A 17,431-nucleotide genomic window follows, 5' to 3' on the forward strand; every position below is an offset into this window, starting at 1 on the left:
TTCAGTGTTTCCCTGTTACTTGTGATCAGGAGGCAACTGCTCAGCTAGATAGGGCCATCATTAAAATATTTTTTGTTTGATTTACTCCATCCCTTATTTTACAGGTAGGGTAGGTAAGTAGCTACTTAAGTAGCTACTTTTTATTATTATCGAACACACTTATAAACATCATAAAATTCACTAGCTTAGACCACCTCTGAACTTGCCTACGAAAAACCTGCCAGGGGTTTAAGACACTGGTTTGAGTATTCAAAGGTGAAGACAATTTTAGGCGGGAGAAATGCAATGGTTTGGGCTATATGGACCATAAATATCATCCTGGTTAGCTCAGTGATAAGAACATTAGACTAGTAATGCATGGTTCCCAGGTTTGATTCCCAGTCCAGCCAGAAATTTACTCCTTCCTTGTTACCAACATATGGGCAGAGAGAATAGATCCTACACACTCTCTCTTTTGAAAAAAAAATTCTGAGGAAGCTATGAAATTTTGGAATATCAATATCAGTGCATAGGCTGGAGACTCTAATCTTGCAACACAGAACACAAAGAAGCAAAAAAATGGTTAAAGTGCTTACATTAAATTTTATGGAGAAACTGAAAAATATATTACCAAGGGTACATTTACTCAGCAAAAAATGATTTTTTTTTATTTTGTGAAGTAAGATTCAGGTCTACCTTATCATTCTTTCCATGAAAACTTTTGTTATCAATATTTCACATTTACAAACATGTATCGTTTCTGCATTAAAAAGTTACTTACAACAACTGGTTGAGTCCCAATATACCCATGCCTCTAAAATCTGTCATTGGATCCTCTCCTTGGAATCCTATGGTTGACCATTGTTTGGATTTTCTGGACTCTAACTTCTCATCTGGCATCAAGATTTTCCATAACTGCAATAATTCAGACCTACTAGATTGTTTCAAGAAATATTTGTCACCTGTGACAGTACATGGTAAAAGGTACTGTAAACCAACTTTCATTCGCATGCGAGAAATATTCGCAAGTTTCGTGACCTACTTTAACTCGTGAATATTTATCGTCGTGAACCATTTATTTTGCTTTGTATTTGTAGAGAATGTTTCCTCAGTTGCAAAAATTAATCATCGCAGATTGATTTCGAACCGACCAATCGTGAATAAAAGTTGACGCAAATAATAGTTGGTTTACAGTATATTAAAGTAACAAGGTGGCCTATTTAAAGTCAGGCTGGAATCTATTTTGTCAGTGATTGGGTTGGACAAAAAAATCACAGATACCTATAATACCTATATCAAAACATGTAACTGTCAAAAAAATATTATCATCATTTTTATTTCTTGAAGAACAATCATGCTTAATATAATAGGCCTCCTATTAAATGGTATATGCAGTGCATTTTTGTTATTCATTTTTTCTCTGTAAATTTAAAGTCAATAGGTGGACAGCCAGCCCCTATATATTTATAAATAAGAATATAATGGCAGTTTACTTGCTTAAACTATGTCAAAATCAAGTTCACAAGGTGGAAAGTATTTTAGTACTTTTGTACATTCAAAAGGACTAGTAGCAAATATAACATTCAACATCAATTCCATTTTTTTAGAAATAGCAGGAGCATTGCAGGTCATTGCAGGAGCACAGTTTGAAAGGTAAAAGAAGTAATCTCCCTTCTTAATAGCAAACCCTGCCTTTAATAGTTTTTTCTAAACAAATAAGGTGTCCCTCGAATGCATCTCCCATGCAAGTTTTGTCAACATAGGGCTATTTGTTACTTGAGAAAGGACTAACTCCTTAAACTTTAATCTGTTTTATAATTTGGAAAATGTAGGACAGATTCAGCATCCGAAGGATGTCCGGTAGTGTGTATCCCTAGATGCATCATTCACTCAAGAAAAATTTGGTCACCATAGGGCTTTTAGTTTCTTGGGAATGTATTTGCTCAAAAAACTTGAGCGGGTCACTCATCTGGATAATGTAGGTCAGATACAGCATCCAAAGCATGTCTGGTAGTGTACATCCCTAGCTGCATCACCCAAGCAAGTTTGGTCACAATAGAGCTTATAGTTACTTTGGAATGGACTTGCTCCAAAAATTACCTGCCATGGTCTCTCATCCAGAAAATGTAGGTCAGATATAGCATCTTTAGCAATTATGCTAGTGTACATCCTTAGAAACATAATGCATGCAAGTTTGGTCCAAGTAAGGCTATTAGTTACTTGGGCATCTTCTGAAATTATGGCATTATAGAATGGCTAGATGATAAAATCTTAAAATAAAAAAAATCATGATATAGCTTTTTTGCGATTCATTCCAGATGGAAAGTTAAACTACATGATCCCTAAAAAGGTTAGCAGGTCAAAGATTAAGGTCATGTACTTCATTTATATACATTTACTTTTTGAAAAAACGGAGGTAATCAAAGCTTATGAAGCTCACCTTGATGAATGTTATCTAGCAGTAAAGCAAATCTCGCATCAAATTTCTTCTAGTTAGTGTGCATCTCCAGTACAATATCCATGCAATTTGGATCAGATAGGTCCTATAGTTACTTGGGGACAGAGCTACTCCAAAATCTTACGCTAGTGACTCATCTGGAAAATGTACGTCAGATCCAGCAACAGTAGCAAGTCTGGTAGTGTGCATGCCTAGATGCATCATCCCTCAAGTTTGGTCCAGGTAGGGCTTACAGTAACTAGGGATTGGACCTACTCCATGAACTTTAACCTGGTCACTCAACCAGAAAATGTAGGTCAGACTTAGCATCAGATCCAAGTCTAATACTGTCTATCCCTAGATACAAATTCCATGCTAGTTTGGTTCAGGTAGGCACTATATACTGTAGATTCCTTATTTTTCGCGAGTACTTATTATCGCGAAATGGCGTTTTAACGTCAAATCGCAAGAACAATAATTCGCGAGTGGACGGTTGACCAAGAGATTTTACATGGATTTTAGCACAATGAAAATAAAAGCGAGTACGTTGTAATTTTATTTTGCGAGGGGCGTTTCTCGCAAAATTACGCGATAATTTATTCCTCGTATATATTTAGGAATCTACAGTAGTCGCTCATATGGAAAACACAGGTCAGATCCAGCATCCTAAGTGAGTCTGGCAGTGTGCATCCCTAGATGCATCATCCCTTGAATCTTGGTTGGGTAGAGCTTTTAGTTAGTTGGGAATGGACTTGCTCCAAAAACTTTAACTGGGTCACTCATCAGGAAAATGTAAGTCAGATCCAACATCCGAAGCAAATCTGGTAATGTTCATCTCTAGTTGCATCATCCATGCAAGTTTGGTTCAGGTAGGGCTTGTAGTTACTTGGGAATGGACTTGCTCTGAAAGCTTAAAATAGGATGCTAACAAAGACACTGACGCCAAGGGTATAGCATAAGCTCACCTCGACTTTCTCACGATGAGCTAATCACTTATGACAAGTACTCCCCATATCAAACAAGAGGCCCAAGGGCCACATCGCTCACCTGAGCACTGTGGCTAGGAAAAAAGGAAAAATCAGTTTAGTATTGAAAAGCTAAAATGCATAAGTGGTCTCAACCTATTCCTAAAAAGGGAGTGGAGGGGGGGGGGTCATGATTTTGATTTGAACAAACTTGAATCTACACTATCTGAGGATGCTTCCACATAAATATGACAAACCGTGGCTTTGCTGTTCTTGAGATTTTTAAAGATTTTTCCTATATATTCCTATGTAAAACTTTGATCGTCCAATGTGGCCCCACCCTACCCCCGGGGGTCATGATTTGTACAAACTTGAATCTACACCACCTGAGGATGCTTCCACATAAATATGACCAATCATAGCTTTGCTGTTCTTGAGAAGAAGATTTTTGAAGATTTTTCCTATATATTCCTATGTAAAACTTTGATCGTCCATTGTGGCCCCACCCAACCCCCAGGGGTCATGATTTGTACAAACTTGAATCTACACCACCTGAGGATGCTTCCATGTAAATATGACCAATCATAGCTTTGCTGTTCTTGAGAAGAAGATTATTGAAGATTTTTCCTATGTACACCTATGTTAAACATTGATCGTCCATTTTGGCCCCACCCTACCCCCGGGGGTCATGATTTGAACAAACTTGAATCTACACCACCTGAGGATGCTTCCGTATAAATATGACCAATCATAGCTTTGCTGTTCTTGAGAAGAAGATTTTTGAAGATTTTTCCTATATATTCCTATGTAAAACTTTGATCGTCCAATGTGGCCCCACCCTACCCCCAGGGGTCATGATTTGTACAAACTTGAATCTACACCACCTGAGGATGCTTCCAAATAAATATGACCAATCATAGCTTTGCTGTTCTTGAGAAGAAGATTTTTGAAGATTTTTCCTATATATTCCTATGTAAAACTTTGATCGTCCATTGTGGCCCCACCCTATCCCCGGGGGTCATGATTTGAACAAACTTGAATCTACACTACCTGACAATAGTTCCACATGAGTTTCATCTTTCCTGGCCCACTGGTTCTTGAGAAGAAGATTTTTGAATAATGCCATTAATTTTTTGCTATTCCGTAATTATCTCCCCTTGGAGGAGGGCGTGGCCCTTCATTTGAACAAACTTGAAACCCCTTCACCCAAGGATACTTTGTGCCAAGTTTGATTGAAATTGGCCCAGTAGTTCTGGAGAAGAAGATGAAAATGTGAAAAGTTTACGACAACAACGACGCTGACGACGCCGACAGGCAACGGACAAATTTTGATCAGAAAAGCTCACTTGAGCCTTTGGCTCAGGTGAGCTAACAAAAAACCCTTCTCTTACTGTTCAAAGATATATTAAGCATGATACAGATGAGGAACAATTTAGTCTCTTAGAACCACTTTGCTTTGCAGATCTCATGAAAATACAGCATAATTTTGGATATCATATTTACTGGAGTACTTACCCTATACTGGAAAATGCACTCTACATATAGTTAACATTTTGTTCCCTGAGAGGACGATCGTCAAATCAAAAAGATGCTTTAGATTCCCATATATAAACCTAATTCTTAAACTTAATGTAGTTGAATAGTACAGTAAAGGAGGAGTTGCAGATAAGAGGTGGATACCCTGATTTTATAAAAAGAATGGCAGTGTCTATATTTTGCTATAGGACACCTATGGGTGGTCGATTAAAAACTGAAATAGGAGATCACAATTGCACTGTGTAACAAAGATTCTGTGAAAGTCTCATTAAAATTTATTCATTGGTCTAAGAGGAGTTGCGGGTAAGAGATGGGTACCCCAATATGTAATGGATGGACATACAGCTAGACTGATGGACAGACAAATAAACCTTGAAAACTGTATCAATGATTTCATTAAAATTAATGTTAACCGCATGAAAATTTAATTTTAAGGAACAGGTAATTTAGAATCATGAGGAAACTTTAAATATTACATTTCAATGCAGTGTTTATTATGTATGCTTTAAGAGATCGGTACCCCAATACGTAATGGATGGACATACAGCTAGACTGATGGACAAACAAATAAACCTTGAAAACTGTATCAATGATTTCATTAAAATTAATGTTAACCGCATGAAAATTTAATTTTAAGGAACAGGTAATTTAGAATCATGAGGAAACTTTAAAAATTACATTTCAATGCAGTGTTTATTATGTATGCTTTAAGAGAGTTAACTTTACAACACTTGTACCTGCATTAATTTTTCTTCATGTTCCGAGTTTTCTTGTGAATATGATGTTTTTCTCATCATTTCTACCTCCCTCTTTAATCTTTTATATCCGCATATTTGGCACAAGCAGTCCTGCAAATCACCTCTAAATCTGAAAATTACAATTTATAATCAACACTATTAAAAAAAAAGTCGGAATGAAAAAATTTAAAAGTATGTTTAAAAGGAACTGCACAAAATATTAAGATTCAGTACAAAGTATGGAGAATAATTTACCATTTTTACTGTCTTGATTTTTTACCCATGCATTGTAATTTTGATAAGACAAACTCAAGTACTGTAAAAGTGGTTATTTACACTGGTTGTTAAGTACGCGTTTATGACCATCAAACATTACGCGTGGTTGTAATATACACGGTCGCACGAGTTACCGAGAAAAATTTACGCGGCCATCGTTACTAACATCGAGTTGTTCCCCTTTGAAAATGATAAGAAAAAAGATTAAAAATGATTAAAAACTAAACAAATCAATAAAAATTTATACTGTTGGATTGGTAAATATAACGTCGATGTGCACAATCAAATGCGCTAAAGTGTGAACAACTTGTGTACGCTTTATTGCAATTATTTACGCAAGTTCAAAGTGGGATATACTTACCTGTATCTGCGTGTCGAGTGTTGACAATTAATTTAATTGGTATGTTTGTAGTGACTTTGAGTTTATGTAACATTTTGGACTAATTATTTGAAATTAAGAGAGACATACACGAATATATAAAGGAAATGAAAATGAGTATCGAAGTTTTGAAGCTTTCATTGCGTGACGTTGCTTTTAAATATCTAATACGAAGATGCATTTTTCATCGCACAATTAAAAAAATGAACAGTTATGTTGTCATCGCTGTTTGTGATGTATTTATCTACTCACGTGCGTTCAATACCATGATTAATATACGACTGGTTCAACCGGTCTAACAGTTTAAGTAATAATCTATAATTATTCCAGAAGTTTGAAATTTTGTGACCATACGTGCGGGGGTAATTTACGCAGTTCTTAGCTTACCGCATAAGTAGTGTAAATTTCCCCCACGCGTAAATAACCACTTTTACAGTATGTTATTGTCATCTAAGTTACAGTCAAATAGAAATACATTTTTTTCAGTTATCTATTAAATTTGATTTGATCAATTCCTCTTCCTCCTTACTTCATGTGAACCTCTGGAATAATCTGCTTAACTTTCATCACCTCGCCCACTGCTGCAATGATATCAACATCTTCATCTTTGCTGAGTTGATGTAGGTATGTAACATTTGACAATTTCAGACTTCTCTCTACATTATATAAAAGAAAACAAGAGGCCTGTGGATCATAACATTCATCTTATTCATGATGAAAAAAAAACTGATACTAATAAAAATGTTAAGTAAAGAAAAAAATCCAGCTGTTTCCTATAACTTTGATAAGGGATACAATGTCAAGAGTTCTCAAAGGATATATTGCTACGACTTTTTACTATATATAAACTTTATTTAAGACCCATTGTTATTGAGGAAATTTATAACCAGTATATTCAATCATTTTAAACCAAACCTGCTTCAAACAGTTGTTGGACATGTATACTACATTAACCAGTTGGTTGAACATTGCTTTTTTCCCTTCATTTTTCGGGTCTCAAAATCAATCAGGCAAACCCATATCAAAAAATAATACATAAAAGTATATTTTTAATATATTTTTAATACAATCATTTTTGTATTGTTTAAAATTAATACAGAAAAAATATATTATTTTTGTATCACCAACAAATAGGTAGATTATTTTTGTATTAAAATCTGACTTTGATTTTTTACAGGGTATTATTTTTGTATTTTTTGGGACTTAGATTATTTTCAGTATATCATTTTTGTATTTTTGTGGACTTAGTTTTTTTCAAGTGTATTTTTTCTGTATTAAAATTGAACTTAGTAATTTTACAGAAAATTACATACAGTTAATCTGTATTATTTTTGTATTAAAATTGAACTTAGTAATTTTACAGAAAATTACATACAGTTAGTCTGTATTATTTTTGTATTAAATTTGGACTTAATAATTTTTCAAAAAATACTATACAGTCAGCATGTATTTTTTTTATATTTATTTTGGACTTAGTGTTTTCTTTTACTGAAATTTGTATTTCTTTGAACATAGGAAAATTTACAGAATGTCCTTGCAATAAGTCTGTTGGAATTAATATTTTTTCTCAGATTTTATTAATTAAGACCACTGCTATAAAGGTTGCTTTTATACTATTTACATTTAATTGCTATTTAGAACAGAAAACTTCAGTAGTTTAAATTTGTTAACTAAACAATTTCATTTTTAAAACATGTCTTTACTAGGTGTGAAATTGTCATTTGGAAAGAGATAGATACGTCTAAGGGGACACATGTGCTGTACATGATACTTGTAAACACGCCGTAAATTTTGAAGTTTCAGAGTTTCAGACTTTCTTTTTGTGTTGAAAATTTTACAGCGTGTTTACAACCGAGTGTTTACAACTATCGCCAACAGCACAGGTGGCCACCTGCAGGTTAACAATAGATGAGTACATGTTATACTACTCAAAGAAATAACATGATTTACCTGTGAAAACACATCCCAACCAAAACAAAAAACAAAAACAAACAACATGGAGAGTTCCACTGTGCACTAATTACAGTACCTACGATGTTTTCTTGACTATACAACTCAATTTAGTATACATTATATTTAATTCAGTACGTATTACAATGACATGGAATAGAACTATTTAATTATCCGCTTTTAAAAAAAAAAATTAAATAAGAAATTATTACGAAAGAATATCATAAAATAATATAGAAAATGTTGTGAAATTGGTGTAAAGGATAGATGTTAAACATTATTTCAATCTCTGGTACCGTATGTATGAGTTAAGTTGTCCGTCAAAAAGGCTATATATTATGGATCTCCCGCTCGTTTTGATCATTATATTTGAACTTTATGGTCTACTTCACAGGTCAACTTGAATATAAAAATGGCTGCTCGCAGCGGAAATGATGACCGGAAATAACGATGTTTCGTAATCGGTAAATTCCGTAAGGAATAAAAAAATGATTCTGATGATTAAATTGAACATCGTTTTTTTCTAACATAATTTTAGGTTTGTTCAATTGATTCAAGATATTTAAAACCATGTAAATATGTTTTCTCTAACTGTTCCGATCTCAACATCGGTAATTTTCGTATATATGACACAATATGATTGGTCAGATTTTAAAACTCTTCCGTACTGTTCTCTGATTGGTCAACAATATTTCACCCACGCCATTTTGAAAATTCTTCCCGGGACGTGTTGAGAAAGCTGGGGGTGATTTTGAATAAACTCTCATTTGCTCGCTAGTAAAATGGATCGAAAAACAGAAGTTCAGCATAATCATGGTACACAGGATCATATATATGAACCAAGGAAAGCAAATACATAAGGAGACTGACGTTTTTTAGGCATCATATCCGGACTTTTCTGGTGTAAACAACACTAGTTGCGGTAAGATTATGTATATTTTAGCACATTAAAGTTTCAATTTTTTAAATAATAACTTAGTACAAAGATAGAGGAACAAAGAATGCCTTTTTACCCATTTTGTAGTATTGTAGAAAGATAAAATAGTACGGTTATTGGCCATGTGGGGAACAAGGGTTTTTGTGATAAATTCTGATTGGGGAGGGAGGGGTGGAAGATGGGGATAATTGTCAAGGCTTTGGCTTCCTAGTTCTAATTCATTCCAATTTTTTCAAGTTTACCAGAGACGAATTATTTATTTTCCCTTCAAAAACAATTCTGTAATTTGTATAAACTCAAATTTTTTCGAGGGGGGGGGGGGGTAGGTTGGGTTGGGGGGGGGGGGGGCAGTTTATTTGAATAACATTGGGGCACACATTTTGTTTACTCTTTCAACATTTTCAAGGACAGATTGTTTATTACAAATATTTTTTTAAAAATATTTTATAAATCAGCCCCCCCCCCCTTTTTCTTCTCCAGATTGTCAAATCAAATGGTTGTCCCCTAAGAAACCCCAGATTAAAGAAAAGTAATTTCAATTGTACAATTGTATGGAATTTGGTGAACTCCGCTGGATCTTTTGGAATTTCAATTTATAATTATTGTTAATTTTAGTCAGCAGAACATTGAAGAAAAGCTGATTAGACATGGAGGAAGAAGATCCCTCTCAAGAAAGTATTGCAGGTGTGTGAGCTAAACAAAATCTATATAGAATTATTTTGGATGTGAAAATGTGTGTTTTGTTGAGGTAATGGTTCATTAAATTTTATTATTATATCATTCTGTTCTATATTTCACAGTGATGAAGTCAGATGAGATGACAGGTTGTGTGATTTGAAGATGGACTTCTGCAACAAAGTAAACACTCCTCTACCTTTTCCATACAAAAGAAACAGCAAAGCAGAGGGAAGATCGAAACATTTGGTAAAAGTACAAAGAAAACAGGATTAGTTAAACTTGTGAAAAATATCAAGACTATTGAAGAGCAGATTATATGTAAAAAGAAAGATCAAGACTACAATTGGTAGCTGAATCAGTAGCCTGGCCACATTAATTACTTTTTAATTAGCTATTTGTACATTTAAGGTAATCTGACTGAGTTACTAAAATTGTTATTTAACAAATATTTCAAATAAATAAAAGATTTTTGAATAACAATCAATAGATGCTATTAAGAACCTCAATCTCCAGCCCCTTTTCTTCAAATAACAATTTTTGCCCATGATCATTTTTGTAGTTTTTAAAACTCTGTTTTGTATTATTTTAAGCATTTAAATGTATTTTTTGTCTATCATTCTTGTACTTTTTTGATATTTTTGAAGTACAATCCTTCATGCTGATAAAAATACAAAAACAATACATATTAATACAAAATTAATACATTCTATACTTTTTTCATACTTTTTTGTGTACTGTATTATTTTCATATTTTATATCTTTTTTGTACTTTTAATTGTTCCACATGAAAAAATACAAAAATAATATATGTGATACAAAATTAATATATTCTATATTTTTTTTGTATTTTAATTCTTAAAGGTGAAAAAATACAAAAATAATATATGCTAATACAAAATAAATACATTCTGTATTTTTTCTATACTTTTCTATGGACTGTATTATTTTTATACTTTGGAGAGGAAAATAGAGAAATAATACAAAAGTACAAAAACAATACGTTTTTACAGGTCGTGTGTATCATTTCTGTATTATTTCGAAAAAATAAAGTATATTAAAAATATATTTTTCTGTGTTTGGCTTTTAAAAAGTCTATTATTTTTGACCTAAATTGGAACCAAGATTTAGAGGGTTCCAAATTTGGTCATTAAAAATATACTTTTTTTGTATTATTTTAGTATTTTTTTCTTGTATTATTTTTGTATTCATTTTCGATATGGGAAAGAGTAAGCAGAATTAACAATCTTAATTTTTTTTCTACTGATTTTTAAAAAAAAAAATACTTTCTTAAACTACATAACAAATAACATCTTTGAGAGAATTTTCTCAAGACATAATTTCTTCATAAAAGTTTGATTCACTGCTGTAGCACAATTCCCAGGGAGTAATGAACTTACATTTTTTACATGTAGAAAAGGGGATGGTTTGATACTAAAATAAAAGGACCCATAAGTCTTTCAGCTCTACAGAATTAATACTTTTACAAACGCACAATTCCACAAACAGAAGCTGGGATAGTTGAGATAAAAATTTGATAAAAAAAATATTCACTTTAGCTTTGGGTCAAGCATGCTTAAACATGAACATTTCTAAGTTAAATGAATTGAATCACACTTTAAATATATTGATTCTAATATCTGTATTATATATAACTTTGTTTTACCTATCCTTAAAGTTCTTTTAGCCCCCTTTCTTTCCTCATATGTGATCCGCAGAAGTTCACATTTTCCTGTTACTCTGCGAAGAACCCACTTCCACATGGGGCGTATTAAGAAGAAAAACAGGGCTGACCATGCATTTTGAAACCATTCACTCAGCATTTGTATCACTTTGAAAAGCAGCGACTGACTGAAATATTAATAAACTCATCTTAATACAATTTATTTAAAGAGAGGATGATTAGATCCACCCATAAAAACGTGTGATCTTTATTGGGAGCCTTCAGAAACCTGTGTATTTGCCAATACTGTATTTGTTTAAAAAAAAATTATAAAAATATGACACCCAAAGACTTTGTTAAATCAGCTGATGCAGTGTCTGGGCAATATTCAGATGTGATATTTGTCATATTTTCATTGGTTGCTAATTTCTTTTCAACGAATAGAAAATCGATTGCATTTTTGACAAGACAGGTGGTTGTGGAAAGTACTTGTAAATGACAAAGCTAAATGATTTATAAGATAGCAATTATACAAATATATATATAGAAACACTCTACACATACACAAGTCAAAGGAACGGGAGTAAATACCGGAAATGAATTAAAAAGGGTAACCAAGATACATCCAATCATCGTTCTTCAATTTTTCCCAAAACAATAAAAGCTAACTGCTTAGTTTCGTAAAGCAAAGTAATGTATTTGTGCAAATTATACTTTAATGTAAACAAAAAGCATAACGTAAATAGATAAATATATAATGAAACTTTACTTTGCAATGCACCTAATCAAATAAGTGTGATGATGTGATAATATATTTAGAGAAATACGCAAATCGTTGGGTAAAGTGGAAACAATATGGCGCGAGTGAAATGTCATGATCGAAGAAAGATGTCAGTAGAATGTTTACATTTTGTGTTATTAATTCAAAGTTTCACACAATGCTTTCTTCACACAATAGCAGTAGAAAGCCACAGTCAAGGTGAGAAGTTATTATTTCTGTGGAAATATCAAATTCACAGACAAAATCTTTGTGACTTTCTGTCTCGTGTTTGTTGTCTTATTGTACCCAATGTTTATCAACAAAATAACATTTACCCTACATCAGTCTATATGAAAACAAATTGCAACATTTCACATAAATAAAGACATTTTTATCCAATTGATTAAATCTAAGGGAACTTTTTTTTTGAAATGTACAAAGTCCATATTATTGTTCTTCAGTTTTTCAATATGAATGTTTTTAGGAGAAAGGAATAATTTTTTTTACAGTATTTATTTTCTTTAGAATTGACATTATATAAATAATGTTTGTAGCATTACAGGATATCAATGGACTGTTTTACATAGAGGTGTTAACTCAGAATCACGATTGTAATCATTTGCAATCCATTACATTTTGCTTGTAATGTAATCACATGTAACCAGAGGGAAATAATTACAGTATAAAAATGGTAATATTCATGATTAATGTCTGATAACCACTGTTAACTTAAAGATTACACTCAAGTTTCTTTATTCTCATAACCACCTCACAAATCAGAATGACATAAATCAAATTCAAAGTATTACAAAGAAAATGCAGAGAGAGTGAGCACAAAAAGGACATAAAAGAATAGAATTAATTTTAAAAAAATTATTTAAACATCAGTGTTATTATTCATTTCAATGTGGCAGCATTCAAATTTTTCAGTAGAAATCTGAAATAGACCTTTTAAGTTTAGGTAAGGCATAGATAGATAAATTGTTTGTTTCCAGGGCCCTAGTCCAAAATATCTGATGTTTTCCTGGCTTTTTTACTATTCTTATATTTTACGTGCCAGGTAAATGTCGGAACTGGTGCCATTACGAAAACTGGGAATTCACCCCCTCCAACCAGAGGCGGCATTCTCGGGTTGATTTTTGATACTTGTAAAGCGAATGAAATGTCAAACTGACAATTTATCAATAGTACAATGCTTTTAGTACTCACCAACATCGTTTTTACGGTTTGTTTATAAAATGTACAATCCGATGAGAACATTTTATTTGACTGTCGAGATTTGTTTTCACTTCGTGCATTTTAAAATCTTTCAAGTCCTGTATCGAAATGATGAGTGATGTTTTCTTTTCACAAATATTGTTGAGTACTAGAAGCATTGTGCTATTGATAAATTGTGAAAACGGCATTTAATTCGGTTCCCAGGTATTGACAATCAACTCTGATTGGAGGCGGCAAAATTTCCAGTTTTCGTAATGGCGCTGGTTCTGACATTTTCCTGGCTTATAAAATATCAAAATCGTGAAAAAAGCCTCGGAAACGTTAGATATTTTAGATACCAGGGCCCCAACCAATCCTAAATTATATATGAGCCAACCCTGAACATTTTTCTGATATCATATACTTTCTGGAAGTAAACAATTCTGGTTTCACAATTAGAAATCCTTATCTTGGTCTTTTCTGTGTTTGGAAAAAAACAACAGAATTCTTCGGGAAAAACGACACAATCAGCCACCCTTTTAGGGAAAATAAGTGAACTTTGTTTCTCATTAAATGTTGTTAATAAACAATATACAGTTTAAAAATGCACTACATGTATGAACTTATAAGATATAATGAATTACATTTATAACAATCAAAATTGTTCATCCCTATCACTTTGCTATAAGTATGTGTTACCAAATAAAGTATAGATAAAGGAGTTATTAAATGTCAAGATTCCTCAACAAGTAAAAGTTAAAAAGAGGCTTGATATTCTCATTGTTAAACAATAGACACATCAACAATTTTATGATCACTTCAGCCTACAGTCATGATTGCTTCATATTGGGTAAACTCCTTCTGTTGTATGTCTCAGAACTCATTCTAACCCAATGAGGTATATCACTGAACTCACTTTGAGGTACATCTCAGAACTCACTCTATGTCTCAGAACTCACTCTACATCTCAGAACCCACTCTATATCTCAGAACTCACTCTACATCTCAGAACTCACTCTACATCTCAGAACCCACTCTATATCTCAGAACCCACTCTATATCTCAGAACCCACTCTATATCTCAGAACTCACTCTAATGTACATCTCAGAACTCACTCTACATCTCAGAACCCACTCTATATCTCAGAACCCACTCTATATCTCAGAACCCACTCTATATCTCAGAACTCACTCTAATGTACATCTCTGAACTCACTCTGAGGTACATTTTAGGAAAGTTGCCTTCCCTAATCAGAAAGCATCAAAATTACTGATCCTTTTAAAAAAAGGCTCACCCTCATGGAAATTGGTTCTGTACAAAGGAAATTAAGAAGTATAGTTCATGTTATTGTTTTTTGGGTCATTTGTTTATTTTGTTTTCCCTTTTAGCATTTGTACAAACAGACAACCACCTTACGTACATAGGAGATGGAAGAGATATTAATGGAATACCTTTAGAAGTGGGTTGAAGTCTCAAGTTCTTAATTTGTAGTAAACCAAATAAATTGTAACATTCCTGTATTTGACCAGTCTACTTTCAAGACCAATGTTATTTTGTCAATTTAGTTTTGTAAAAAGAATTAAGAATTCCAAAATGATTTTGATGAAATTAATGTTTGCTTATTTTGTAAGCACCCTTAAGTAGAAGTATGAGATTCATTGAATACAGAATTAAAAAGTAAAAAAATTATTTATGCTGTAAATTTTACATGAACAGTAAAGTAATACAGATTAATTAAAATTATATTTCTTTTCTTTCTTCTTACAGGTTAATCCAGGTCATACATATAGGTAGGAGCCACTGACACTTCAGCATAGAAAATGAAAAAAAAATATATAAAGATGTTTATGCTTGAAATAATATTTTGATGAAATTATTATGATCAGATCTTAATCATTTAAAAGTTCATTATTTACAGTATTATGTATAAATTAATTTGTTAATTCTTTTTATTTGCAGTGCTGAAAATATTATTTATAAAAATTCTGTTAGGTTAGACCCACCATGGCTAGATTTCCAAGAAAGGTAGGTAATATGGATAATTCAAATTCTACAGGTGTTTTTCTTATCAGACGTACATTACATTATATATCATATTTACTTGTATGATTCTGTTTGTCTTTTATGTAATTTCATATGTTGACTTAGATTTTATCTTTAGACAGTGCATTTAACTGTCATTGTTGTCTAACATTCAAATAGTTCAAAGTTCAAAAACTTTCTTCTTTGATATTTAAAAGCAATATATTAATGTGAAGTACAAAAGGAATGCTCAAGGAAGAATAAAATGTTATTTCATGGTAGGGTTTTATAGTAATGTTGCAACGTGTTAGGGTTTTATTTAAGGAATTTTTGTTTAGTTTTGTGAGTGTTATTGGTGTGTAAATCACAAAGACTTGTTGCATAGGCATATTTCATGAGGTTACTAGCACTTCATGAAAAGTATGCCTACATGCAAGTCGGTGTGATTTACACACCAATAACATTCACACACTGAAAAACATTCCTTATACAGTTGAACTTTGGTGTTGCGAACACTGATATCTTGAATACCATGGATATGTCGAAGTGATTTGTAAGTCTCAACCACTTATTCCTTAAGTTTTTTTTACCCCCGATATCTCAAATCCTTGGATATGTCGAAGTTTTTTCTCAGTCCCTTCGAGTTCAAGATAACAAGGTTTGACTGTATTTACATTTTAAAGTTTTAAAATCAACAAAAGTACACTCAGTATTTAAATTTTTTGCTGCCCTATATCGTATTTGTATTACATTCCCATTGTGTCATTGTGATATCACAAGAACATGCATGTCTCGATGTACATGTATATTTCTACTTGTAACTATACATGAAAGTGGCTTTCAAATCAATTTCATACTTGGCGTAGAAAAAAACCCCCAAAGTAAATGTTAATATATTTGCATGTTGAAAAATTAATTAATGGTCAGGTACTGTTTTGTACAAACTTTTTTATCATTTTTCAGACCAGTTGGAATGCCATTTATGGAACAAGTTGTTGTTCACAATACAGACAGTAGAAATGATTTACACCTGCTCTCCATATCGGGCAGTACAGTTCATTTCCACTGCTCATTTTTTCAAGAAAAAGTAAGTTCTCCTCTGAAAATTGATATTCTGTATTGTAGAATTAATAATACAAACTGATCTGAACTATAGCAAGTAATCCTTGATTATCTTGACATGTATTTCATATGATTATTGGACAATTAAAATTTTTTTTTTTGATTTGGAGAATCTCGGCTGGTTCAGATGGGGAGATAATATTCTTTAAACTGTCATTCAAAGCATCAGGAACACCCATGTAAATAAACTCTGAAACTTTTTCAACCATATATGCTTTCCTGAACATTTTGTTATGAAGGATATAAGTTTGAAGTGTTGAATTATTACCACATGTGATATCAATACTGTGTTTTCTCTTTAGATTGTTCCGCCTGGTGGCAATACAACATTTGATGTAGTATTTTTAGCCCGAGAGGAGGGAAATGTAGAAAATACTTTATATATCCATACCTCTGTGGGGTCTTTTTCTTATAATGTAAGTTTTATAGCATTTTATTCAAAGTAAAATCGAATTATAAACTCATGATTTTAAATTTACTAATATGAGACAAATTTACTAATATGAGACCTTTTGGCTTCTTTTTATGTTCCCACTGAATGTGAAAAATGATTATTATAATCAAAATAAAAACTTTTGCAGGTTTTTGGAGTGGGAATACCTAATCCATATAGACTGAGGCCATATTTAGGAGCAAAAGTTCCACTAAATAGCAGTTTTTCTCCCATTATAAAAATACATAATCCCTTCAGCTCAACGTTGCAGGTAAGGGCTTAACTCAGGTAAAATAATCTGAGTGTATTATATGAGGATGCAATTTTGAATTAATTTTAGGAATCATTTATATGAAAAATTG

General features: G+C 32.5%; 2 protein-coding genes across 3 annotated transcripts in view; one reads left to right on the forward strand and one right to left on the reverse strand.

Moving 5' to 3' along the window:
• The window catches only part of LOC133173232 (ELMO domain-containing protein 2-like), a 14,247-nt gene extending 2,113 nt beyond the window's left edge, over positions 1–12,134 (reverse strand). Inside the window, exons 1-5 of the mRNA XM_061308207.1 lie at positions 12,099–12,134; positions 11,538–11,722; positions 6,839–6,965; positions 5,655–5,784; positions 761–894 (exon numbers count right to left, since the gene is read on the reverse strand). Of these exons, the coding sequence (XP_061164191.1) occupies positions 761–894; positions 5,655–5,784; positions 6,839–6,965; positions 11,538–11,694 (548 nt within the window). The 5' untranslated portion in view covers positions 11,695–11,722; positions 12,099–12,134. The remainder of the gene's footprint in view (positions 1–760; positions 895–5,654; positions 5,785–6,838; positions 6,966–11,537; positions 11,723–12,098) is intronic.
• A 250-nt stretch (positions 12,135–12,384) lies between these two features.
• LOC133173787 (transmembrane protein 131-like) overlaps positions 12,385–17,431 on the forward strand; it is a 36,396-nt gene continuing 31,349 nt past the window's right edge. For both annotated transcript variants that reach the window (XM_061308827.1, XM_061308828.1), the window contains exons 1-7: positions 12,385–12,513; positions 14,881–14,951; positions 15,260–15,282; positions 15,452–15,517; positions 16,478–16,601; positions 16,939–17,052; positions 17,218–17,340. In XM_061308827.1, coding sequence (XP_061164811.1) covers positions 12,390–12,513; positions 14,881–14,951; positions 15,260–15,282; positions 15,452–15,517; positions 16,478–16,601; positions 16,939–17,052; positions 17,218–17,340 — 645 coding nt within the window. In that variant the 5' untranslated portion in view covers positions 12,385–12,389. The remainder of the gene's footprint in view (positions 12,514–14,880; positions 14,952–15,259; positions 15,283–15,451; positions 15,518–16,477; positions 16,602–16,938; positions 17,053–17,217; positions 17,341–17,431) is intronic.

This window comes from Saccostrea echinata, unplaced genomic scaffold, assembly GCF_033153115.1.
Source record: "Saccostrea echinata isolate AGI-Se365-2 ecotype Australia unplaced genomic scaffold, CSIRO_AGI_Sech_v1 ptg000056l, whole genome shotgun sequence".
In the NCBI taxonomy this organism is placed as follows: domain Eukaryota; kingdom Metazoa; phylum Mollusca; class Bivalvia; order Ostreida; family Ostreidae; genus Saccostrea; species Saccostrea echinata.